The sequence below is a fragment of the Armigeres subalbatus genome, chromosome 2, assembly GCF_024139115.2.
Source record: "Armigeres subalbatus isolate Guangzhou_Male chromosome 2, GZ_Asu_2, whole genome shotgun sequence".
NCBI classification, from domain to species: domain Eukaryota; kingdom Metazoa; phylum Arthropoda; class Insecta; order Diptera; family Culicidae; genus Armigeres; species Armigeres subalbatus.
In genome coordinates, this window is record NC_085140.1 from 215,277,820 (window position 1) to 215,305,041 (window position 27,222).

The window sequence follows — 27,222 nt, forward strand, 5'->3', positions numbered from 1 at the left end:
CGGTGGTGCATTTCATTCGAAAAGCTGAGCCGTGTTGGGGAGAAGCTGTTAGTCAAACAATGACGATCACTTCCAATAGCGATACGCCATAATGACATAGCAAGAAAAAAAAGGGGAATATATTACAATAGATCAAAAAAATGGTCGCAGTAATAAAATATACCGCACAAGAAAAAAAAAAAAATCTCACGAAACAGTCTTTTACATAAGTGACGATTTCTATTGTAATTTCCATACAAACTTCAAATGACGTGTGAACATTTAAATTATATCCAAATTAGCAGAAAAATGTAGCAGGATTACTAAAATGGCTAATACAATCTTTTAAGCTTCAGGGAGCAAAAAAGTCAAAATTTGATTTGCTCGAATGGTTGATTGCACATCATTCACTGCTTCTGTTTCTTTATGTTATTCTAAATAGTTTTTTCTTCAGTTATTTATTATATCGTTGATTAGCTTATTCAATGTGCAATGGCAATCAGTGTTCTTTACTTTTTTAAACACTTTCACGAAATTGATGTATCTAGAAAACTACAACCAAGTAGTGGACTTAAATGAAATAATTCTATGGCAAGTGTACTTCCAACATTAAATATTTATTTTAATCTAATGTTGCAAATTTAAGATGCAAAAATATGATATCGTTAAACAATAATATTAGTCGTGATAAAGTCAATTTTATTTACAATAAATAAAGCATTCATCACTCTTTACTTCCAGAATTCTTGGCGAATGTCCCAACACCTACGCCTACACCAAAGCTCTCGGTGAAGCTCTTGTCGTCGAAGCGATGAAAGACATTCCCGCAGTAATCTTCCGCCCCTCAATCGTGGTACCCACCTGGCGGGAACCGGTATCCGGCTGGACGGACAACATCAACGGACCGGTGGGGCTTTTGATTGGCGCCGGAAAGGGCGTCATTCGTTCGATGTACTGCAACTCCACGGGCTACGGCGATTACCTCCCAGTCGATTTCGGCATAAGCGCTATCTGCGTCGGTACCTGGAATTACGTAGACCAGAAGTACGTGCGGTTTCACTTTCAACTGTGTTGTTGCCTCCAGCGCCATGATGCGGTCATGATAATTTAATTTAATTAATGCTCATTATCTCACACGTTCCCCGCAGGGATTATTCGCGAAACATTATTCATTTAGTGAGCTCACAGGAGATTAGAGTATCGTGGGAAGGTATCATAGACCTAGGTAAGTCCATTGTAGCCAAGAAAGTGCCTTTGAATGGAGTCTTCTGGTACCCGGGTGGCAACATGAAGAAGTACAGATGGCAGCACAATCTGGCGGCTCTTTTCTTCCACTGGATACCGGCGGTGCTAATAGACTGCTTGCTGTACGTTCTAGGATATAAACCAGTGTAAGTGATAAAGCGATGAGCTGCATACAGTCGGCGGTGTTACTTTCTAAATGTGTTATGATTGTTTTGATAGAGTTTAAATCGTGAAAAATGGAAAATCTAGCAATGATTTCGATTAAATAGGTAATGAAACTCGATTGTTAATCGAAATTGTTAATCCCCATGTATTCGAGAATGGCATTTACATAAGTATCGAAATCAATGGCCAGACGATTTTAGTTTCCTTCCATTGCTTATCCACAATTACAACGGATTATAGAATTTTCACGAGAAGCTCTGAGTTCCCACTTCTTTTATGTTTGCTCGGCAAAACTTACTCATCGAATTTACACAATGAACTCCAATAAATTTCTACATTTTTTTTATGAATTGGCAGGTTTTTCAGAAAATTATTTTGAGCTTTTTAGTGGAATGTCTTCACTTGTCATAAGACGAGTCAATACCATCCCATTGAATTCCACCACTTAATTGTATCTTGACAGATACGTATTTCGACCTCAAAGGTAAGGCCGTCTTCAGTGTCTCGTACTTGACTCGACTCGAGTCGAGTCAAGTACGAGACACTGAAGACGGCCTTACCTTTGAGGTCGAAATACGTATCTGTCAAGATACAATTAAGTGGTGGAATTCAATGGGATGGTATTGACTCGTCTTATGACAAGTGAGGTTTTTTAGTTTGTTCTTCTGAATTTCCATGGAAGTTTTTTTATTTACTTCCAAGGGATATTCTTCAAGATTTCTTATTATCCAAAGATTTTCTTTTAATTTACTCGTGGAACTTTCCCAAATTTTCACGGAAAATTGCTTTTTTTCATTTTACCATTTGAATTCTCCTAATTTTCTATGCGATATTCTTATGAATTTGTATGAACAACACTTCATAATTTTCAAGAGAAGTATTCAAGAGTATTTCTAAATTTCCACGATTTTTTTTTCTTCCGAATTTCCACAAAGTCTCTGATGTTCAAAGGATTTTTTTTCTGTGTTTCCACATTTCCACTTCTGAATTTCTTAGAATTTGTTTTTTTAATTTGATTGGAAAAATCTTTTATCTCCCTCCTAATTTCCAAAAGAAATTTTTCTGATTTCTGATTTTTTTTCCTATTTAGTAATTTTTACGTGATATTTTCCTGTTTTCCAGAGAAATTTTATTTGAGTTATAATACTTTTTACTTTCTTCTGGAAATTATTCGATATTATTCTGTAATTTTCTCTGTTTCTACAATGTCACCGAGAATTGTTTTGTTAATTTAAAATGCATCGTTTATGTAGTTTTAGTAGTTATCCATGACACAAAAGAAAGGATAACTATTTCTGGCCATGCCCATCTGGAAACCACAATTCCATTGATCCGAATTGTACAAACTTGGAATGTGACTATCTGCATCTATGGTGCAGAACCTTCCACATGAACAGCTAACCGCTTCCATACGGTTGAATACCAGCTCATTATTATAAATTGTTTCAGACTTTGCCGTGTGCACCGAAGGATCGCCAACGGATTTGAAGTGTTTGAATACTACGCCAACAATCAGTGGGACTTTGACAACAGCGGCATCAACCACCTGAGAGACCAAATTAACGAAGAAGAGAAAGTTAAATTCAAAATCGACGCCGGAGGTAATTATAGCTATATAATGGTATAAATGTATTTAAGGAGACATTGTTAATGTAATAAAAATTTCAGGTGTTGAAATTAACGAGTATTTCGAAAATTGCATCTGGGGTGCAAGAAGATATATTCTAAAAGAATCGGACGAGTCAGTACCCGCTGCAAGACGACACATGAGAATGTAAGTGTTCATATAAGGGATCAAAATTGAATTGTTCATGATGAGTAAACCAATTTAAATCACGCTTTTATTGTCTTTTCAGAATGTGGTTTGTTGACAAATTTTGCAAGACGATTATCTACGGTGCTTTTCTCTACTACTTTGGCATGTGGCTGTACAACAAAGTGTTCGCAACTTCAGTCTAATAGCAATTAAGAAAGATTACATTCCATATAGGCTAGCTGTGTGAATATATAGATTAATTCCATTCGTGCTCATCCCAACCCCTCAAATGACAATTATTCCATAAAGGTGAATGTTAACCTCTATGTTCTTTCAAACGGTAAACATATACGTTTTTTGTTAATTACGAAAATAATTAAATATAGATGACAACGCACATCGATTAGCGTATCTCGTATCATTAATTGAATTTTTTATGACCTTAAATATCACTTTCCCACAAGATATCACGTTGCATAACCAAAATAATTCAGTCGGCGACTAACATCCGAAATGGCGAAGTCATCTCCAAAAGACAGCCAGAGCGACACGAAACCAAACTACTATAGCTTTATAACACCTTTGTATTATATGTCTAAAGCATCAGGCCAATGGCCACAAACCTTGATGCGATCATCTCCGGGATTTACAGTGTGGAGTGTATTGTACTTGGCGGTGGTCTACATCGGAATAGGATATTGTATCTACGTTAACAGTAGTGGCGCGCTGTGGGGCCAATATCTGCAACAGATGGAGTCCCCAATTCTGCAATACGGATTGCAAACGCACATCATCAATGGATTAGTAATGGGTAATATGAAACAAAACGATATGTGAACAAATTATCATCGGAGTGAAACATCTCATGCAGTCAATTACAATTACCAATTGACCAAAAACATTTTTTTGTCCAAGGTTTTTTACAAATTAAAAAAAACTTTAAAAAAGCTGGCTTGCTTGTCATGCTATAAAAAAACAATAAATTTTCAATGCTAAATAAATCGGCTGCAAGGCTGAGAAAATTTCGGTGCAAAATCTTAATAATCGAGGGCATCCAATAAACTTTAAACTGTGAACATTTACTTTAATTTAAATATCTATTTTTTAATTTGAATTTTTGACCATTTACGGCTTGTAAGCGCGTTTCATCAAGCTAGACTATGGGTTGGTAAATTTGAATAATAACTTCAAACCAACTGTTCTTAGTCCAAACAAAGTTTAAGATTTTCTGCATTTTGACAGATACGTATTTCCACTAAAATGCTCAAAATAATTTTCTTAACTGTACTGCTTTGTAGTTTTCTTCCCGAGCCATTCTTTCCATTCCCGCTTTTTAGTGGCCACCCGTTACTATGCTACTCAAGTACTTCCGGAAGCCCATGCCTTAGGGTCTGAAGCAGTAACAGCGTCCTCATTCTTACATTGAAACAGTAAATTTCCAGCTTTGGCGCACTGCGATTGGTGGAAGGTTGGTCGACGGTGCCGCCATCATCGAGTTGATCAGGCAATACACAGATTTTAGATATTCCTCGGCGGTATTCGTCGTCTTTCATTCGCACATCGACGACTCGAATGCAATTATCATCTCCCATGAAGATCTTCGTGATGCACTCTATTCTCCACTTTAGTGGAGGAAGGTTCTCCTCCTTCACCAGAACCACTGACCTTTATGTTGTTACGTCGCTGAGTCCAATGCGTACGGGGTTGTAGTGCACTATTATCATTTCTGTGAGACAATGCTTGTCTGGCAGGGTTATAGGGGGGGGGCATGGGGGGCGTTAGTCGTACGGAACGTGGGCGCCAGGATTGGGAACAGCAACTTCAAGAATTTGACTTAACTTGTCCATTTCGAGAGATCTCCGTCAAGTCTTGGGCGAAGTGTTCCTGTTGAGAGAGTGTGACAAGTAGTAGGGTAGCAACGTTGATCTCCGCGGTCGAGAGATATCCATTACGAAGAGATATTCTATCTCCGGTTCTTGCATTATGAGCAAATGTTTGTAACCAAGCTGCGCTTCGAACGAGCTTAGAGTATGTGGAATACAACGAAAACAGCTCATTCGGCGCTCGTTTTTGCACAGGATTATTATTATTTATTCAGACTAAGCCGAAGTGGCCTGTACGGTATATAAGAGTCTTCTCCATTCGGCTCGGTCCATGGCTACACGTCGCCAGCCACGCAGTCTACGGAGGGTCCGCAAGTCATCTTCCACCTGATCGATCCACCTTGCCCGCTGTGCACCTCGCCTTCTTGTGCCCGTCGGATCGTTGTCGAGGACCATTTTCAACGGGTTACTATCCGACATTCTGGCTACATGCCCGGCCCACCGCAGTCGTCCGATTTTCGCGGTGTGAACGATGGATGGTTCTCCCAACAGCTGATGCAACTCGTGATTCATTCACCTCCTTCACGTACCGTCCACCATCTGCACCCCACCATAGATGGTACGCAGCACTTTCCTTTCGAAAACTCCAAGTGCGCGTTGGTCCTCCACGAGCATCGTCCAGGTCTCGTGTCCGTAGAGGACTACCAGTCTAATGAGCGTTTTGTAGATTGTCAGTTTGGTACGGCGGCGAACTCTATTCGATCAGAGCGTCTTCCGGAGTCCAAAGTACGTACGATTTCCAGCCACTATGCGTCTCCGAATTTCTCTGCTGGTGTCATTTTCGGCAGTCACCAGTGAGCCCAAGTACACAAATTCTTCTACCACCTCGATTTCGTCACCACCTATGCAAACTCGCGGTGGTTGGCTCACATTGTCTTCTCTTGAACCTCTTCCTATCATGTACTTCGTCTTCGATGTGTTGATGACTAGTCCGATCCGCTTAGCTTCCCTCTCCAGTCTGATGTAGGCTTCCTCCATCTTCTCAAAGTTACGTGCCATAATATCTATGTCGTCGGCGAAGCCAAATAGCTGGACGGACTTATTGAAAATTGTACCACTCGTGTTAATCCCTGCTCTTCGTATTACCCCTTCCAAAGCGATGTTGAATAGCAAACACGTAAGACCATCACCTTGCCGTAACCCTCTGTGGGTTTCGAAGGGACTCGAGAATGCCCCTGAAACTCGAACTACGCATATCACCCGATCCATCGTCGCTTTGATCAACCGTGTCAGTTTATCCGGAAAACCGTGTTCGTGCATTAGCTGCCATAGCTGATCCCGATCGATTGTATCATATGCGGCTTTGAAGTCGATGAATAGATGATGTGTGGGCACGTTGTATTCGCGGCATTTCTGCAGTATTTGGCGAATGGCGATTGGTGCAATTGGTGCTAGTCGACGGCATAAAATTTGGGAGAGTACCTTGTAGATGACGTTCAGCAATGTGATTGCGCAGTAGTTGCTACAATCCAGCTTATCGCCCTTTTTGTATATCGGACACACGACACCTTCCATCCACTCCTGCGGCAAAACTTCCTCCTCCCAAATCTTGGTAATGACCCAGTGCAGCGCTCTAGCCGTGTGTTATTAGCGCGGTACAGTTGCTCCGTCTCTTCACGGTCTCGATCTTCCTGCTGGCGCTTTTTCCTCTGGAAAGTCGAGTTTTGTCTGTTCCGCGCCTGTTTATATCGTGCCTCGTTCGCCCTCGTGCGGTGTTGCAACAATCTCGCCCATGCTGCATTCTTCTCTTCCACTAACTGCTCACATTCGCCGTCATACCAGTCGTTTCTCTGATCCGGGGAACCGTGCCTAGTGCAGCGGTTGCGGTGCTACCAATGGCGGATCGCCATCTTCAAGAGACGCTGCGCCTAGCTGCTCTTCCGTTGGAAGTGCCACTTCCAGCTGCTTCGCGTATTCTTGGGCTAGTCTACCGTCTTGTAGCCGCCCAATGTTAAGCCGCGGCGTCCGACTTCGACGCGTGTTGTACACCGTCGAGAGTTTTGAGCGCAAGCATACTGCAACGAGGTAGTGGTCGGATTCAATATTCGCACTGCGGTAAGTGCGGACGTTCGTGATGTCGGAGAAGAATTTACCGTCGATTAGAACGTGGTCGATTTGGTTTTCCGTTTCTTGGTTAGGTGATCTCCATGTGGCCTTGTGGATATTTTTGCGGGGAAAGAAGGTGCTTTGGACTACCATTCCGCGGGAGGCTGCGAAGTTTATGCATCGTTGGCCGTTGTTATTCGATACGGTGTGCAGATCCGATGCCCGGTCTAGACATTTCCTCCCTTCCTACCTGTGCGTTCATGACACCGATGACGATTTTGACGTCCCGCAGTGGGCATCCATCGAATGTCTGCTCCAGCTGTGCGTAGAATGCTTCTTTCTCGTCGTCGGGTCTCCCTTCGTGTGGGCAGTGCACGTTGATGATGCTATAGTTGAAGAAACGACCATTCATCCTCAGCTTGCGCATCCTTGCGTTGATTGGCTGCCACCCAATCACGCGTTGGCGCATCTTACCCAGCACTATGAAGCCGGTTCGTGATCCTGTATTCGTCGCCTAGGTCTTCGCCGATTATATCGAGTCGCATTATCTCTTATATTGTTCGTAATGATTGGTTTTCCAGACGGCTTATTGGGCCTGCGCAAACCTCCTGTCTCGTAGGAAGGCCGTCGTTCCAGCCATCTCGCTATACATCTTGGAGAATCAACTTTGCTTGTATCAGCTTGTATCGAATAAACGAGCGATATCCGAAAGTACTATTAGTTTAGCAAGTGTGTGTTGTACTTCGGAACATTGTACTGCAACTAATCTGAATTAGTGTCCCACTGCAATCCACCTTTATGGGAGCGCGCGGCAGCTGAGTCGAGTTCGAATAGTTCATCTCTCAAATATGGTGGAACGACTGCTAAAACAGTCGCATTGTTTGACGCCCATTTTTGCAGGGATAGACCAACGGAATTGGTCAGGTCGATTAGCTGCTGACAAAGCACCTGACTTTCTTCGATGCAATCTGTCCCGGTGAGCATATCGTCCATATAAACATCTCGCCCTAGAACCACTACTGCCACTGGATGATTTTTTGACCCATCTTCATCTAACTACTGAACACATTTGTTTCAGGTGGCTGTTCGGCCACATTGAGAGTTGACGTAAAGTCAATGTCAACTTCTCTCCACGAACAGCCTAGATAGCCGTGTGGTGTCGGCAGCTGGTTATCTGGCTGAGAATAACATTACGGATTGCCTGTTCCAGTGGTAAAAGTCCACCATACAGGTGACCCCTAATTTTCGGTGTGATGCGGCTTTATGCTTACCGTGCCTACGAATGAATGGTTAGGGGGGTCTAATAAGAACCTAACCGCAAACGGAGCCTGTGAAGCACCAGGGCCCCCTTCACAGTATTTGAGCCCTCGCTGCGCTAACCGGAGCTATGGCGTAGTTGACTTTTTACTTCTCCGAGATAATCGGCTACTCTTATTCAACCTCATCGTGAGGTTAAATAAGAGTAGGGTTATTAATATGTGTTTTAATTAGTTTTCAACAATTTGTCATCTATATGGATTCGCATTATGCGTTTTTTACAATGTGCTTTGTGTATGTTACCTATATGGATTCGCATTATGCGTTTTTTCACAGTGTACTCTGTGTCTCTTCCTTGACGTTAGGCTTCGGCTACTCTTGTTCAATCTCAACGTGAGGTTAAATAAGAGTGGGGTTATGAATAAGTGTTTTACTTAGTTTTCAACAAATTGTCACCTGTATGGATTCGCATTATGCGTTTTTCACAGTGTACTCTGTGTCTCGTCTTTGACGTTCGGCTTTGGCTACTCTTGTTCATCCTCAACGTGAGTGTGGGGTTATGAATATGTGTTCTACTTAGTTTTTCAACAAACTTCCACCTATATGGATTCGCATTATGCATTTTTTTTTACAATGTGCTTTGTGTTTGTCACCTATATGGATTCGCATTATGCGCTTTTCACAGTGTACTCTGTGTTTCGTCTTTGACGTTCGGCTTCAGCTACTTTTGTTTAATCTCAACTTGAGGTTGAATAAGGGTGGGATTATGAATATGTTTTTACATAGTTTTTCAACAAATTTTCACCTATATGGATTCGCATTATGCGTTTTTTTACAACGTACTTTGTGTTTGTCACCTATATGGATTCGTATTATGCGTTTTTCAAAGTGTAATCTGTGTTTCGTCTTTGATGTTTGGCTTCAGCTACTCTTGTTTAATCTCAACTTGAGGTTGATTAAGGATGGGGTTATGAAAATGTTTTTTTTTTACTTAGTTTTTTTTTCAACAAATTGTCACCTGTATGGATTCGCATTTTGCGTCTTTTTTACAATGTACTTTGTGTATGTTACCTTTATGGATTCGCATTATGCGTTTTTCACAGTGTACTCTGTGTCTCGTCCTTGACGTTCGGCTTCGGTTACTCTTGTTCAATCTCAACGTGAGGTTCAATAAGAATGGGGTTATGAATATGTGTTTTCAACAAATCGTCACCTATATGGATTCGCATTATGCGTTTTCTTACAATGTACTTTGTGCATGTTACCTATATGGATTCGCATTATGCGTTTTTCACAGTGTACTCTGTGTTTCGTTCTTGACGTTCGGGTTCGGCTACTCTTGTTCTATCTCAACGTTAGGTTCAATAAGAATGGGTTATGAATATGTGTTTTACTTAGTTTTCAACAAATTGCCACCTATATGGATTCGCATTATGCGATTTTTACAATATATTTTGTGATTGTCACCTATATGGATTCGCATTATGCGTTTTTCACAGTGCACTCTGTGTTTCGTCTTTGACGTTCGTCCATTGTTACGTCCTCTGTGTTTTTGTGACCTCTCTTTAGTCCCTAGCTGAATGCGTGTGAGTCCACATAACTGGCTTTCCTATAAATGGTTCCATTCTCCTTTCCAACTTCACTTCCTCTTCCTTTCCCCTTTTCACTTCCTTTTCCGTCAGGTAAATGATGAGAAAGGCCAGTGAAGGCGATGGCACAAATCTCCCAAATTGAGGGGAACGTGCCTCCTGAACCGACGTTCTGATACCTGTGCTTCGGAACATTGTACTGCAACTAATCTGAATTAGTGTCCCACTGCAATCCACCTTTATGGGAGCGCGCGGCAGCTGAGTCGAGTTCGAGTAGTTCATCTATCAAATATGGTGGAACGACTGCTAAAACAGTCGCATTGTTTGACGCCCATTTTTGCAGGGATAGACCGTAGGAAATGGTCAGGTCGATTAGCTGCTGACAAAGCACCTGACTTTTTTCGATGCAATCTGTCCCGGTGAGCATATTGTCCATATAAACATCTCTCCCTAGAACCACTACTGCCACTGGATGATTTTTTAACCCATCTTCATCTAACTACTGAACACATTTGTTTCCAAGGAGCCGAAGATGTTCCGTACGTAACCCTTGTGAGTTGAAACGTTTGCAGCAGTTGGGTTGCCGGGTTGAGGAATCTCTCCATCGAATCTGTTGTAATGGATGATCAGACTTCCTCACCCTGATTTGTTGGTACTTTTTTTCAATGTCAGCGATGATAACAAACTGCGACATCTGGAATCTCAGGACAATAGAGAGCAAATTGTCTTGGATGACTTTTATTTAACCATCTCGTAGAAGGTCATAGAAAATGTCAACGCCGAGAATTAGATCGATTGTACCAGGTCGACCGAATGTTGGATCTGCTAATACGAAGACGAAATTTGTGGATCTCTCGCTTAACTTTTCAAAAGGACCTAAGTAACATTTTTTGATTAATTAATTTGAATACTGCAATCAATAGCTTTCATGTTGTTCTGTTGATTGCAGTACTCAAATTAATTCATGAAAAAAATGTTACTTAGGTACTTTTGAAAAGTTATGCGAGATCTGTTGGTTTGGTGGGTGGAATTGATTAGCTTTGGTGCAGCATTGTGTGATGTCTTTGCTGGCAGACTTGACAAGTACCACTTGTACAGGCCTTGACGAAGGTGACAAGCAATTGATTCAGAGAGCGTTTTTGTTTGTGGCTTCAAATCGTTGGATGGGAGTCATTTTAAGAAATACTTCGCATTGATAGGATGAGTGGCCTAACTGTTTACAGAAGTGGCATGACTTCTGAGCGGTAACGGCGGAAAGTACTAAGTGTGTGAATGAGCGAGAGGAATCGGTTGATCGGCATTTGGACGCGTCAAAGGATTGCAGGACGGGACTATGATTGCGCAGGAAATTCACGAGATCGGTGTAGCTAGGAATCAGCGTTGACTTCTGGTGGGTAAAAACTCCAGCAAAGTACTCCAGTTTGCCGTTTGTTCTCTCGCCTTTTCTAGCATCTTCAAACTTCTAAGAAACCCGCTTTGTACGAGTTTTGGACAAAATGAATCCTTTTAGTCTTAAATAAGTGGATTCGAATGAAGCTCGTGCCTCTCGATTTACTTGTTCGATCAATTGAGGTTGAACTTCTGCTCTCGTTTGAGATTGTTTTAGTCTGCCTCCAGTTTTTGCTTCAAATCATTTTGGAAGTCATTTAATACCTCCAATTGCAATCGAGTGTCTTTAAATTCCTCAAATATCTCTTCTAAGCGCTTCTTCCAAGGGGTGCTTGGTGGCCTTGTGTCACTGCTTCTGCCTCATAAGCAGGAGATTAAGGGTTTGATCTCTGGCCCTTTCCAATTTCCTATTAGATAATTTCGTTAATCATATAACTCAATCTCTTTGCAAATCAAATTCTCATTGCTAGCAAGTATGATTCTAAATATAGAATTGTTATAAAAAGCTGCCTGTTACTTAGTAGCAGTAAATAAAATGTAAAAATAGATTGGTATTCATTTGTACCCGCATACGACTGATATACGGTCGCTACGCTCGTGCAGGCCTCTATACAAGTGAGAATGTGTGAGGTTGATGTGCGGGTAGCGATGGTGTGGTAGACGTGTGCGTGGTATTAGAATCCAATAGCATTCAAATTCTAATTGTAAAAATGAATCCCATTAGAATTCACTTTAATACTTTCTCATTACTCTAGTACTTCTAATTCTCATTCATATATTCCTATCCCATAGATCGCATCACTTACCAAAGTGAATCCAGATAATATATCCCTTCATACTAACACAATATTCTTTATTCTTTATTCTTTATTTGGAGCAGGGAAAAGCCCATTTGAGTAGAACTGCTCTTGTGGTCTTTCTCAAATGGGCGCAAAACCTCCTCATCTTTTAATATCAACAGAAATACATAGTTTCCAAATGATACATACATAGTTTTCTTACATATAACTTATCAATAACTCTACATTAAAATACTGTCCTAGTTAAACTACCTATTCTGGTGTGTGTTGTGGGAAGCAGAGAGTTGTAAAGTAAACTGTTTTCGGAGGGTACTGCGGGAAAGGTGAAAGTCATATATCCTCGAGCAGGAATTGAATATGCGACACATACTAGCGAAAGGTGCATTTTGGGCATAATTCGTTCGTGCACCTCTTAAGTAAATAAAGGAGTTGATCGAAGTTGGCGAAAGGGAATATTAACGTTCAACTGCGAGAGAAGCCGGGCAATCAATTCTTGATTGCAATAGATCCGAGATGAAAAGGGCTTTTGAAACGTCTCGACGATCACTAAGCAGATCTAAACTAATAAGCTGACAGCGTGCTTCATAGCTAGGTAAATTATTTGGGTCATTCCAGGGAAGACGGCGCAGGGCGAAACGGACGAATTTGCGCTGTACTGCTTCAATTCGCATTATGTTGTTTCGGTAGAAAGGAGCCCAGACAATAGATGAATATTCCAATAATGACCTGACCAACGCGCAGTATAATGATTTAAGACATTGAATATTATCAAAGTGTTTTGCTATGCGAAAAATAAATCCAAGTGTTTTAGACGCTTTTGAGGTAATGAAGTCGATGTGATCCTTGAAGGTTAATCTAGTGTCTAATAACACCCCCAGATCTTTAACAGCAGATTCTCTTCTAATAACTATGGGTCCAATTTTGTAACTAAAGTCGATCAAAGAGTGTTTACGGGAAAAGGAAATTATCGAGCATTTTTCAGCATTGAGGGCCATGCGATTTATCTCGCACCATTTAACGAAAACGTCCAGTTGACTTTGTAGGAAGAGTGCATCTTGAGTATCGTTGATAATCCAGTACAATTTAAAATCGTCGGCAAACGAAAGCTTGAATGAATCAAGTATTAAATTCACATCGTTGAGGTAAACTAGGAATATCAATGGCCCTATGTGACTACCTTGCGGTACACCTGAGGAAACGTCAAAATATTGTGAAATGGTATCTCCTAGTTTGATGGCCATTTCACGGCCAGTTAGGTACGATTGAAGCCAGCACAGAAAAGATCCAGAAAATCCTAGGCGTTCAAACTTAGCAACTGTAATCCTGTGATTAATTTTATCGAATGCCGCCGAAAAGTCAGTGTAGATTGCGTCTACTTGACATCTTTTCTGAAGAGATTGCGCGATGAAAGATGTGTAAATTGTCAGATTCGTATTTGTTGAACGCCTCGGCATAAAACCGTGTTGATGCTCAGAGATAAAATCTTTACAGTTGTGGAGCAGAAATTTGTAAACTACTTGTTCAAATAATTTTGAGGTGGCACATAAAGCGGCTATTCCGCGGTAGTTACTAACTTCACGCTTGTTACCTTTTTTAAAAACAGGAAAAATGTAGGATTTTTTCCAATGCTCAGGAAAAAGTCCAACTTGAAGCGAAGTATTGAAGAGACTAGTCAGAGGGACGGACAGACTACTGGAACATTTTTTCAGGACGAAGGCGGGTATACCATCTGGACCACAGCTAGTAGAGGCTTTTAAAGTAGAACAAGTTTTTGCTACTGTGTCTGTATCGACGATTGGGTGATTTCCAACTGGAGGACGAACAGGGACGTTGCTAGCGGCTTCAGTGATTTGAAGTAAATCCAAGGACTCATTAGTAAATACACCCGAGAATTGCTGTTGAAACAGATTACAGATGTCTTCAGTTGATGAGCATTCAGTGTTACCCTTAGTCATGGTAGTAGGGAGACCAGATTCCTTCCGTTGTTGGTTGACGAAGTTCCAGAACCCTTTAGGGTTGTGACGTAATTTCAGTTGTATTTTTCGTTGGTAAGAGGAGTAAAGCCTTTTGTTCATGCGTTTGTAGCGACCGTTCAATAAGTTATAGTGAAGCTTATACTGGTGAGTTTTAAACTTTGAAAATCTACGCAAAGCAGACCGTTTACGACTTTTCAGACGCCTTAGAGAGTTATTTACCCATGGTGGATTTTGCGGAGGGTTGCTTAATCGTTTTGGAATGAATTGATCAATTGCATACAAAACAATGTTAGAGAAAGTTGTCACTGACGAATTAAGGTCCTGATTGATGAGTGTATTCCAATTAATGCCGGTGAGAAATTCATTCATTTTTGTATAATCGCCATTCTTAAAATCGTAGTAGACTGCTTCAACTGGATCGGAAAATAAACAATGCGAAACCCCGCTTATGTCTATTAACAGAGGAGGATGGTGAATGGACGATTTCACTAGAGGAGAAGGTGCTTCGATCAGTGAAAAATGTACATCTCCCTCGAAGCTAGTAAAACAAAGATCCTATCCTAAGACGATCGTGGAGATGCAGAGGTATACTCGGTCTCTAGTAGCAACGAGAGTTGAACTAATAATCCTTCCTTTCCTTGATGACCGTAAGGACGTGGCCGGCGCCGTAATTGACTTAGTAAAATGCATTAAATTTCCGAAATTTGCACATTGAGAATGATAGCTAAACCCAAGCTCCATTCAATTGGTTCCCTGTGCAATTTCGCAAGTTCTAGTCAATCACGGAGTAGCAACTACGAATTGTACGGTTATCCTGCTCATGCTCATGCTCAATATCTCTTCTAAGCGCTTCTTCCACCCCTCAAGCATAACACTGCCTCTTGCATCTTTAAACTCGTCAACCAGATGGGCCACGTCCACGTATGCGCCAAAATCCACTAAAAAATACGAAAACTCCTCTATATGATGCCAGTCAGAACATGCAAAATTCACAAAAATTCAGCGATACGGATAATCCTTGAAAGTAACATTTCTTCGCAATCATCGATGTGTACCCAAACCAGCTTGCTCGGTTATTCAATTCGATGGTATAGGACGCCACCCACAAAGCAGATCTACTACAATTTCACAATCCATAGCTCGTTCGTTCGCTGTTAACGTTTTCGCTTCGTCGCGTTGGCGTTATTTTCTCCCGGACCTGTCATGGGAGATACCGCGGGAAATTAGGTCGCGAATAAAACGCGAAAGCGTCCATCGAAGGAGGTTGCTCCCGACGAGGGAAGTGACAAACTTCTCTTGAGCAACAAGTACTCCTCGCTTAAGGATGATGACGCCGGCAATCTGCTGGGTACCACGAAAAACGGAAGAAGCAACAGCCTCTGCTCCACGATAAATCACCAGAGGGGAAGGAGAAGTGCCGCCGATTTTCGTGAAAGGGGACCCGTCGGACCTTCGCCCCGATCTCCAGAAGTGCACCTTTTGACTGTGCGTCGAAGGTGTGAGGTTAATGACCGAGGGAAGGTCTCACTTCGACAAGGAGTACCTGAATGCGAAGCGGTTCCAGTTTTACACCCACGACATTCCCGGCAGCAGTCGCAGCTGCGTGGCCTCGATGAAGTGGACGAAAAGGAGCTGAAGGAAGCTCTGGAGGAAAGTGGTCTGAAGCTGACCAACATTTACAAAATCCGCCGGCATGACACTTCCCGGACCTACCGTGATCAGCTCTACCTGGTACACCTGGAGCACGGTACTACCACGATGAAGGACCTCAAGCAAATTAAGGCACATCACTGTCGTCGAGTGGACAAGGACCAAAATCCGGTGGTGGCGGAAGTTGGAACTTCGGTGAATCGGCACGAGCTAACCCGGCGAAACTACCACCAAGTCGACTGGGGTCGGTTTCAACGGTGCGTGGACGAGAACATCGATTACCAGCGGCATCCGGTGTCATCCGAAGACGTCGACGAGCAGCTGCACGCCATCCAGGAGGCGCTCTCCCTAGCCCGCGAGCAGAATGTACCAAAGGCCCAGCAGGTAAGCAACACCCTGACCATTGATACACTCACCAAAGATTTGATCCGTCTGCGAAATGTCACTCGCAGGCAGTACCAACGTACTGGGCTGCCTGCGCTTAAGACCCGGTGCAATCGCATGACTAAAATTATCCAAGCCAGAATGGTGGACCTCAGAAATAGTGATTTTTCCAATAAGATCCGCGCTCTCCCAGACTAAGCCGTTCTGGAAGTTGACTAAAATTCTAAAATCCAAGCCTCGGCCCATTCCACCTTTGATCCCACTAGACAACAATGACTCTAAGGATCGCTTGATAACTCCTGCAGAGAATGCAGCCGAAATAGGTCGCCATTTCGTCAGCTCACACAATCTTGGACAGAACATCATCAGTCCACATGAAGCAGCCGTTAACGAGCCTGCGAACAACATCCATCTGACTCCAAACGACTTTTCTGAGGAGTTGGAGATCTCAGCTGGCGAACTGACGGCCTATATCGAATCATCAAAAAACATGAAGGCTCACCCATCTCGAGCTCACCCACATGAGTGCTCCGTTCTTTGAGCACCGCTCTCTCTGATCTTCAATCAATGTATGCGACTCAGCTACTTCCCATCGTCCTGGAAGTCTGTGAAAGTAATTCCCATCAGGAAGCCTGGGAAGGATCCTTACTCTTCAAAAAGCTATCGTCCCATCAGTCCTCTCTCAGGGTTATCCAAGCTGTTTTAAAACGCAATTTACCACCGCCTACTTGAGTCTGCCGAACAACATAGCACCTGGCGCGATGAGCAGTTTGGTTTCCGACGTGGTCGATCAACCGTACACCAACTGACCCGAGTTACCAACGTCCTCAGACGGAACAAGCATGTCTCTCACACATCCGTCATGGACTTCTTCGATGTCGAGAAGGCATTCGACAATGTATGGCATGATGGTCTGGTGTACAAACTACATTGCTACAATCTTCCCAGCTACCTGGTGAAAATCGTCCGCAACTATCTGACGGTCTCAATCAGCGGAGAAAGTACCAATGCGCACGACATTACCGCAGGCATCCCGCAAGTTAGTATCTTCGGGCCCCTGCTGTTCAACATGTTCACCTCCGACATGCCAGAACCTCAAGAAGGCGGCACTTTGTCACTGTTCGCAGATGACACCTCTATAGTCTACAGGAGACGATTCATTCGAGTGCTCGTGGCAAAATTCCTACGAGGAGTGGATGTCCTGACAAATGATTTCACCAGCTGGAAGATCTGTATCAACGCGTCGAAGACCCAGAGCATCATCTTCTCCCAGTCGAAATCCTCCAGGCTTGTTCCGGCTGAGGACTGCATCATCCTCATGGCACGGCAGTGGAATGGGCCAACGAGGCTGACTACCTTGGCTTCATCCTAGACAGCAAGCTTATTTTTCGGCAACAGGTTGACAAGACGGTGACAAAGTGTAACGTTTTGTTGAAACTGCTGTACCCTTTGATCAACTCATCACCTCAAACTCCAAAGAGTGCAGAGCAAATTCCTGAGGATGATCATGAACACCCCTGCCAGGACTCGAACTTCTGAGGTCCACCGTCTGGCCGGTATTAGAACACAAGAGCGCTTTGGTGAGTGTAAAGATCGGTTTGGGGTTCGTTGCTTATCTTCGAACCGAGCTGCGATTAGGGCGCTTGTTCCAATATAGGTTATCAAATCATGATTGTAAATATTTGTGTAAATAGTAGTTAGGTTATCAAATTTTAAAAAAATAACCGGTGCCTCTTTTAGGCTACTTTGAAAATATAGATAAACTTTTATAAATTAAAATTAAAACAATTAAAATTAGAAACTAAGATAAAGATGAAGGGTCAAGAGGCCAACCACTTGAAATGCTATAAAAATAATGTGTAAGACAAAATAATGGAAAATAAATTAATTTTAACTAATTTGTTAAGCTCATTTACTATTCGGAAGCCGCATACGGAGCATCGGAGTAAAGGCTACTTCACTCATCCAGAGCGTGAACGGACTTTTGGCGGCAGCGTGGCGATCGGCTGGTAGCAAGCCGAATTCATTCCCAACCCAGCGGCAGTGAAGAGAAGTGGTGACTTCTCGATCGTTTCGACGTCGGTTGGCGTCAAAGCGGTGACTTCTAGTCAGAGCAACAGGGTGACCCTCCAATACCTCCCACGCTCCCGAACACCGATCGTTTTGGTGTCATCTGGTAGCAAAGCGGCGACGTGTTGCAAATCAAGCGACAAAGAGAAGCCAGAGCAGTAACGGGACGGTCCACTACCCTGACGTCAGCAGACATAGCATCAAACAACCAAACAATCGGCCCTTTTTTCAGGGCCAACAGTAATCGAGGAGCAAACGGTCCTTATCAGGACCAAGAGTAAGAGCGCGTAAGAGCCTACTTTCGGTCGCAATGAAGACGCCCGAAAACGACAAAAAAATACATGATTTCAGTGGCATATTTTTCAGCGCGCTCGAAACAGACAACAGCTGCGAAAAACATGCTAAAAAATCTACGTGAGGCCATTTTCTTTGATTGTAGCAGAAATTTGTTGTAGTTTCATGTGTTTGTCTTAAGGATCGATTCATTTATCTTTGCTCATTGAATCATTTCAGCTCTCGTAATGAGTATTGTAAACATTATCCAGCGAAAGAAAAAGTGGACTTTTATAGAAGTACTGAACGATATCAACGAATCACTGGTAGACGACTTTTTTGTAAACGTCCAACATAAAGTGGGTCAAATGTAAGTGCAAATAAAATATAGCAATGAAATAAAGTCACATGAACCATCAATTTCCAGTCGATTTTACATGATCTTTTTGTCGGAGAATATATTTTTACTGTTGGTGATTCTTGGATACTACTATCTACTTGCAATTCAGCTGAAAACACAAACGCAACTCTTGTATACATCGTACTACATCGTTAACATGACATCGTTGGTGTTTGCAACGGAATATATATTTTTCGTCTTCACTATAAAGGCTCGAGTAATTATTCTCAACCGATTGATGAAACAACTTTTGTTCGATGACTTCGATAATAATTTAGGCGATCCAAACGTAAAGACCCCAACTATAGCATACGACGAAATATTCACCATTTATGGTAAATCAGAAGAATCCAAAAAACATACCAAACCTGTCATGGAGAAGCCTAACGTGAACCCTACCGCGAAAAATACACTTTTCAAGACTTTTCGCATTTTGTTCAACCCGTTCAAAGATAGTAGCATGTAAGATTTGTTTGAAGTATAATCTTGTATTGGATAATAAATTCACGCCTCTTGTTTTAGACAACTGAAGAAGCTCAAAATTGGTCGCCATTCGTTGTCTTCAGAGATCATCACGTTTATCGAAAATCTATCCAACATCCACTACTCAGCTTGTGAAAGCGTAGTGCTCATCAATCGAACATACTCTTTCCAGCTAATGCTTCATTTTGGAGCAATGTTCTTGTTTCTAGTTTTTGGTCTATTCGCAATGTACAAGTAAGGCATTTAAATTATTATTTTTTCAGCTTAATGAAGGGTATTTCTTATAAGGTTTTTAAATAGTGAGATATTCTAACAATTATTGGTTAACACAAATTAGAGTACCGTCGTCGAGGGTGACAATGGGTCAAATGGGGGTGAGAATGGGTACTTAGAATGCTTGTAGAATAGATTGAATGTATCTGAGGGAAAGAAGACTGAAGTATAAGAGACCTTTTTGAATGATTTCGCTATCCGACCTCCAGGCTGCCGGAGAGCGATGACCCATTCTCACCCCAGACCAATTGTCACCCCCGTTGGCGGTAATTTATCAAAAAGGAAAATAGTTAGTAATTTTTACACGTCCATCGATACACATTGTCATTTGTTTATTTTTATTTGGCAATTGACGGTACAATGGTTCCCGTATTTGTAGTATACAGACCTTTCATATATTTAAATACTTCAGATTGTATGTTCATGTAAAGACTTAGTATTTAGCAACTGTATTAACCTTCCGGAGCTCGCACCGGAAAAAAGCACGCTTGTCCATGCGGACCATGTGAGTCCCGGAGGTTAAAACACATTTTAGGATTTATTTTAATAATTTTTCACCTCCCTCGAAAAACAAATTTATCATTTTGAGTTAGCCCGACAATTCCATATGAGGCTTCGAGACTCATAGTGTTTTATAACAATCGTGTTGGCTCGACCAAAGTTTCTGAAAGCAATGTTGCTACTTTATTGGAGACTGTATTGAGGTGTTTTTAGGTTGTTTGTAAAACAATCCTATTTCATTTTAGTTCATTGTGTTTTTTAATTGCCCATAATAATCATTGAGCAACAACAATACTTTCGCCTTACCAACATGCATTTGTTTACTATGGTCGGTAGGTAGACGTGCAATAGATAGATTTGGCTTCAATATTCGCGCAACTTTTTAGAATACACTTTGGACTCGACGAATTAAGCACATGTTGGTTTGTCCGTGTGTATGTGTGTACACCATAAATTATGTAAAACAACACAGAACTCTGTTCTGAACATTCCCCATTCGTGTTTTTAATTGTTTGTCTTCTAATTACCACCAAAATCCATTCTACATTCCAAAATTTCTAGAAGATTCATAGAAAAATCAGATGTTTAATTGCTATGAACATATTGGATCTGCTTAAAATGGAACAAATGCAAATCGGGTTTTAAACATGGTTCTGTGTAGTCTATTCGGTTTATAAAAAATCTTCTTACAGGGCATTCAACGTCACATCAGTTCGTTTTCAAATGATGGCGGCTGCCAACGGATTTTGGATTATTTATTACGTGGTCACAATTCTGGTTATCATCCATGCAGCGTCCAGTACCATTGATGCCACACAGCAAAAAAAGTTGTTGAATATTACATCGAATCCGCTGCAACCAACTGAATACATCGGTTGTTGAATATTACACTGCACGATGTACTCGAGTACCTTCTGTGTAATAAAGAGGAACGATGTAATATGATTCCGACGTACAAAACAAACGATGTAATCGAAGGGATGTAAAAATATTCAATGTAAAACAGTGCGATGTACATGGTGTGTGATTGAGTTTTCTTCGTTTCTTTTGTGAACTCGAGTTTTGTATTGAAATATTTTTTTATTTTATTTACATCCCTATCAATTGGAACAAATCTACTTGTATAAATCAATAATAATTATATATAGGGGTCGTACACTAATTACGTAAGCACTTTTGACGGGAGGGGGGTTGTCTGCCATCTACTTACGTTCCATATAAATAATAAATTATTTGTATGGGTAAAATCTTACAAAGGGGGAAGTGGGGTTTGAAAAACCTAGAAAAAATGCTTACGTAATCAGTGTACGGCCCCATAGATTCAACCAAAAAGCATTGTTTTTATCTATAGATCGGTGTCCATGCTCCATATCCGGATGCTCGGCAGACTCTAACCACCTCCTTCGCACACAATTTAGATGTACACTTGTTGAAGGTCGCTCGTGTTTAACTAGAAAATTGTACGCCAGTGGCTACTCCCAGACCGGAGTCGTTGATGGTACCCTATAGGGAAAGGTGTGTTAATTGACGGTAGACTATTTCTGCTGTGAAATACTTACCTGAGAATAATTTGAAACATCAACGAAGGTGAACGAGCGGCAAAGTGTCAAATCTCCAAGACACTCAGTTCCAGGACAACTCAGCGATAGTTACAAAGTTATGTCGTCAAGGCTGCTTTTAACCATTTCCATGTTGTTACCAGAAAGCCGATGTCGTGCGAACAATCACCGTTCTGTCCGATTGCATGTTTTCGGTAGGTAGATGGTAATCGTTTTCCTGCGTCTCGATTTATTGATGACATTCTGATGAGTCTCACGTGGATGCAACCAAACTCCGCGTTTCACTTCAATCTCGATGTAATCTCTGGCATCCATCCTGGTGAACTGAATAAAATTGACGTAAATTTCGACAGTCCTGCAGTATAGCGGAAGGTTATTCGCAATTCGCAGGTTACTGGCCAGCCGTAAAAGTCACCTACAAATAAAAATGAATGTAAATTCTTCGATTAACCCGTAAATGCCCAGGACGAACTTTTAATTTCGAAAACCATGTATATCGGTGGTTTTAGGAGATTGGCAAATCAAGGGGAATAGTTATACAGTGTCTGACAAAACAATGAGACCAGAGGCCGTTTTTCGTACGAAATGATCCACTTTTTTTCCATTCAGCATCCCTAAATGATTACCGACGAAATCCAAGAAGGATTTGTCATCGGAATCCCTACAGGATTCCCATCAGCATCCCTGCCTGAATGATTAGGATTAAAATCCATAAAGGATTAGCATCGCAGTCCGTAATGGATTCCCGTCGGAATCTCTAAAGGAATCCCGTCAAAATTTCCAAAGGATTCCCGTTGGAATTCTCAAACGATTCCGTCTAAAACGATCCCGTCAGAATACCCTTTAAAATTTCCAAAGGATTTCCGACGGAATCCTCAAAGGATCTCGTCGGAATCCTTTAACTATTCCCGTTGAATTGCCGTCAAAAAACGGAAGTATTCCGACAGAATTCCTAAAAAAAATCCCTCGGAATCCCGAAAGGATTCCCATCGGTATCCCTAAAGGATTCCCGACTAAATCGCACAAAGGATTCCCGTTGGTATCCCTAAAGGATTCCTGTCGGTATTCCTAAAATATTCCAGTCTGAATCCCTGAAGAATTCCCGTTGGAATCCCTAATGGATTCCCGTCGGAATCCCTACACGATTCCTGTTGGAATCCCTACACGATTCCCGTAGGATTCCCTGAAGGATTCCCGTCGGATTCCCTAAAGGATTCCCGTGGGAATTCCTGAAGGATTGCCGTCGGATTTCCGCAATCTGGAAAAGTGACGTAAGCGCTAATTTACAACATGCATGTTTTCTATTTTTCTGTTAGAGAGCTCGATGAGTAGTACTCTTTAACACCATGTTTGGAAAATGGCATATACGTCACTTTTTCAGATTACGGCAGTCCTGTTGGAATCCCAAAAGGGTTCCCGTCGTTATCACTGATGGATTCCCGTCGAAATCGCCAAAGGATTTTTGTCGGAATACTTGAAGGATTTCCGTCGGTATACCTAAAGGATTCCCGTCGGAATACCCAAATGATTCTTATTCTTAAGGATTGCCATCGGATTTCCTAAAGGATTCCCGACGAAACCCCTAAAGAACTCCTGTTGGAATCCCTAAAGCATTCCTGTCAGAATATTTAAAGAGTTCCCGTCGGAATATCTAACGGATTCCCGTCGGAATTCCAAAAGGATTCCCGTCAGAGTCCCTAAAGCATTCCCGTCAGAATCCCTAAAGGATTCCCGTCGAAATTACTAAAGGACTCCTGGTGGAATCACTAAAGCATTCCCTGAAGCAATATCTGAACTAAAGCAATATCTGGAGAGTTCCCGTCGGAATCCCTAAAGGACTTCCTAGAGGATTCCCGTCGAAATCGCCAAATGATTCCCGTCGAAATCCCTAAAGAATTTCTGTCGGAATCCCTGAAGTATTCCCGTCGGAATATCTAAAGAGTTCCCGTCGGAATTTTCAAAGGATTCGCGTCAGAACACCTAAAGGGTTCCCGTTGAAATCGCCAAAGGATTCCCGTCGGAATCCCTAAAAAATTCCGTCGGAGTCCCTAAAGGGTTCCCGTCGGAATCCCTGAAGTATTCCCGTCAGAGCACCTAAAGGATTCCCGTCAAAATTTCTAAAGGATTCCCGTCAAAATCCCTGAAGGATTCCCATCAGAACACCTAAAGGATTCCCGTCAAAATCGCCAAAGGATTCTCGTCGGAATCCCTAAATGGTTCCTGTCGGAATCCCGAAAAGGTGCCTGTTGGAATCCCTAAAGTATTCCCGTCAGAACACCTAAAGGATTCCCGTCAAAATCGGAATACCTAAAGGATTCCCGTCAAAATCGGAATGCCTGAAGGATTTCCGTCCGAATCCTTAAAAGGTTCTTGTTAGTATCCCTAAAGGATTCCCGCCGGAATCCCTAAAGGGTTCTTGTCAGGATCCCTAAAGGATTCCCGTCGAGTTCACCAAAGGAGTACCGTCGAAATCGCCAAAGGATTCCCGTCCGAAGTCGGAAAGGATTCCTGTCGGAATACTTAAAGGATTCCCGTTGGAATACCTAAAGGATTCCCGTCAGAATATCTAAAGGATTCCCGCCAGGATCCCTAAAGGATTCCTGTCGGAACTCCTCAAGGGTTCTTTTCGGTTTCCCTATAGGACTCCCGTCAGAATCCCCAAAGGATTCACGTCGAAATCGCCAAATTATTCCCGTCGGTATCCTTAAAGGATTCTCGTCGGAATCCCTGGAGGATTTCCGTCGGAATACCTAAAGGATTCGTTCGGAATACCTAAGGGATTCCCGTAGAAATCGCCAAAGGATTCGCGTCGGAATCTCTAAAGGATTGCCGTCGGATTTCCTAAAGGATTCCCTTCGAAACCCCTAAAGAACTCTTGTTGGAATCCCTTTAGAATTCCCGTCAAAATCCCAAAAAAAATCTCGTATGAATTCCTAAAGGATTCCCGTTGGAATCCCCAAAGGATTCTTGTCAGAATCCCTAAAGGATTCCTACTAGAACACCTAAAGGATTCCCGTCAAAATCGGAATGCCTGAAGGATTTCCGTCCGAATCCTTAAAAGGTTCTTGTTAGTATCCCTAAAGGATTCCCGCCGGAATCCCTAAAGGGTTCTTGTCAGGATCCCTAAAGGATTCCCGTCGAGTTCACCAAAGGAGTACCGTCGAAATCGCCAAAGGATTCCCGTCCGAAGTCGGAAAGGATTCCTGTCGGAATACCTAAAGGATTCCCGTCAGAATATCTAAAGGATTCCCGCCAGGATCCCTAAAGGATTCCTGTCGGAACTCCTCAAGGGTTCTTTTCGGTTTCCCTATAGGACTCCCGTCAGAATCCCCAAAGGATTCACGTCGAAATCGCCAAATTATTCCCGTCGGTATCCTTAAAGGATTCTCGTCGGAATCCCTGAAGGATTTCCGTCGGAATACCTAAAGGATTCGATCGGAATACCTAAAGGATTCGATCGGAATACCTAAGGGATTCCCTTAGAAATCGCCAAAGGATTCGCGTCGGAATCTCTAAAGGATTGCCGTCGGATTTCCTAAAGGATTCCCTTCGAAACCCCTAAAGAACTCTTGTTGGAATCCCTTTAGAATTCCCGTCAAAATCCCAAAAAAAATCTCGTATGAATTCCTAAAGGATTCCCGTTGGAATCCCCAAAGGATTCTTGTCAGAATCCCTAAAGGATTCCTACTAGAACACCTAAAGGGTTCCCGTCGAAATCACCAAATGATTCCTGTCGGAATCCCTAAATGGTTCCCGTCGGAATCGTCAATTCCCGTCGATATCGCCAAATTGCCGTCGGAATACCTAAAGGATTCCCGTCGAAATCGCCAAAGGATTTCCGTCGGAGTCCCTAAAGGGTTCCAGTCGGTATCCCTAAAGGATTCTCGTCGGAATCCCTGAAGGATTGCCGTCGGAATATCTTAAGGATTCCCGTCAGAATACCTAAAGGATTCCCGTCGGAATTCCTAAAGGGTTCCCGTCGGTTTCCCTAAAGGATTCTCGTCGGAATCCCTAAAGGATTCCCGTCGAATTCATCAAAGGATTCCCGTCGAAATCGCCAAAAGATTCCCGTCAGGATCCCTAAAGGATTCCCGTCGAATTCATCAAAGGATTCCCGTCGAAATCGCCAAAGGATTTCCGTCGAAATCCCTGAAGCGCTCCCGTCGGAATCCCCAAAGGATTCCCGTCGGAGTCCATGAAATTCACGGCGTAATCCTTAACTATTAGAATTTCTGCTTTTGAAAATGATTGGTTAAACTTTCTCTTTCCCCTTATACCCCTCCGAAATAGCAGTCAATTAGTTGCCCCAGGTTGCCCCGATTTATACTTACCTCACTGGGAAAACACTTCCCTCATATTTGGAGATCAATGATCAATCCGACAGCTTCTCTGAGAACCGTTCATATTTTTATTCCTTGGAAAACCGTCGGTTCCAGCAACCGTTGTTGCTTTATTATTTTGATGAGGGTTACGGAACCTGAAGAGTGCAATCGTGCAACCGGTCCTTCATCGATTAAAACTATTATAAGAGCTTCGTCGCGCAGCAATTGATTATGGACCATCCGCATTGGGGAACCTTCAGCAGCAGCGATGTTGGATTGGGACTCTGAAGATTGTCGAAAAGAAAATTATTTACAAATTAATGTCGAATAAGTTTTAAAAAAAATCCCTCAAGCACAGGTTTTTACGCAAAAATACTTGATACTTACTTACTAGTTTCCTTCCTAATAGAGCCGGATACCGTTGAGATGTTGCCGTACACTAATTTCACGGTAATTTTGTTCCCTTGAACATTTGAAAAACTTTCTCTCCGCTGCCGTTCCAATTATTTACCAACATGGCAGCTGCTACACCGCCACCGCAGTCAGAACAAATTAAACAGTGTTGCGAGAAAAATATATTATTTTGAATGTGATATTACACTGGATTTGTGTAATAGCACATAACTAAATCTGAATCACTTGGTTGCATGCTTTACTGGTGTAATATTAAATGAATTTATATTGAAATATTACACAACTTGAATGTAAATGAAAAATAGTGAATCCGTTTCAGTGTAATTTGCAGGCGATGTAATATTACATCGAAATGGATCTCAATATGCACCTAAATTTTGTCATCACATCGTAATTTCGGTACATCGTTCAAATTACGTCGATGCACTTTACTTTTTTTTTTGCTGTGCATCCACAGCTCTGGGGACGTGGTGCATCAAATTATTAGAAGCAAACAAAAAACATTCAACGAAGCGATAATCGAGAAGGTATGTTCCAAGCTAAATAGTTACTTAAAGTGCAAAAGCGTCGCAGAAAATTTATCTCATAAAACAATACAACAACAAAACCGGCAACAGCACTCAACAATTTAACCATTTCAGACCCAAATTTGTTTAAGGCGGTTTTACCCAATATATTTGATATTTTCATTTGATTTCGTTATAAATAATGGAAAAATGACAAAACAAGTTGAAAAATATGTTTATATTGGGATGAGCTAGATCATCCAAACTGTCCTTGAGTCCAGAACTTGCGATCTACAGTTACC

At 42.0% G+C, this 27,222-nt stretch overlaps 1 protein-coding gene and 1 long non-coding RNA gene across 2 annotated transcripts in view; one reads left to right on the forward strand and one right to left on the reverse strand.

The window, feature by feature from the left end:
- Positions 1-3,563, forward strand: part of LOC134211629 (fatty acyl-CoA reductase wat) — a 109,464-nt gene extending 105,901 nt beyond the window's left edge. The window contains exons 7-11 of the mRNA XM_062688694.1: positions 721-1,023; positions 1,128-1,370; positions 2,839-2,990; positions 3,058-3,163; positions 3,246-3,563. Coding sequence (XP_062544678.1) covers positions 721-1,023; positions 1,128-1,370; positions 2,839-2,990; positions 3,058-3,163; positions 3,246-3,348 — 907 coding nt within the window. The 3' untranslated portion in view covers positions 3,349-3,563. The remainder of the gene's footprint in view (positions 1-720; positions 1,024-1,127; positions 1,371-2,838; positions 2,991-3,057; positions 3,164-3,245) is intronic.
- Positions 3,564-20,938: 17,375 nt separating this feature from the next.
- Positions 20,939-26,522, reverse strand: LOC134215877 (uncharacterized). The gene is made up of 4 exons (XR_009980347.1): positions 26,388-26,522; positions 26,010-26,284; positions 21,679-22,093; positions 20,939-21,622 (listed from the first exon to the last, which is right to left on the reverse strand). It is a non-coding gene; the product is annotated as an uncharacterized LOC134215877 (long non-coding RNA).
- Between the last annotated feature and the right edge of the window lie 700 nt (positions 26,523-27,222).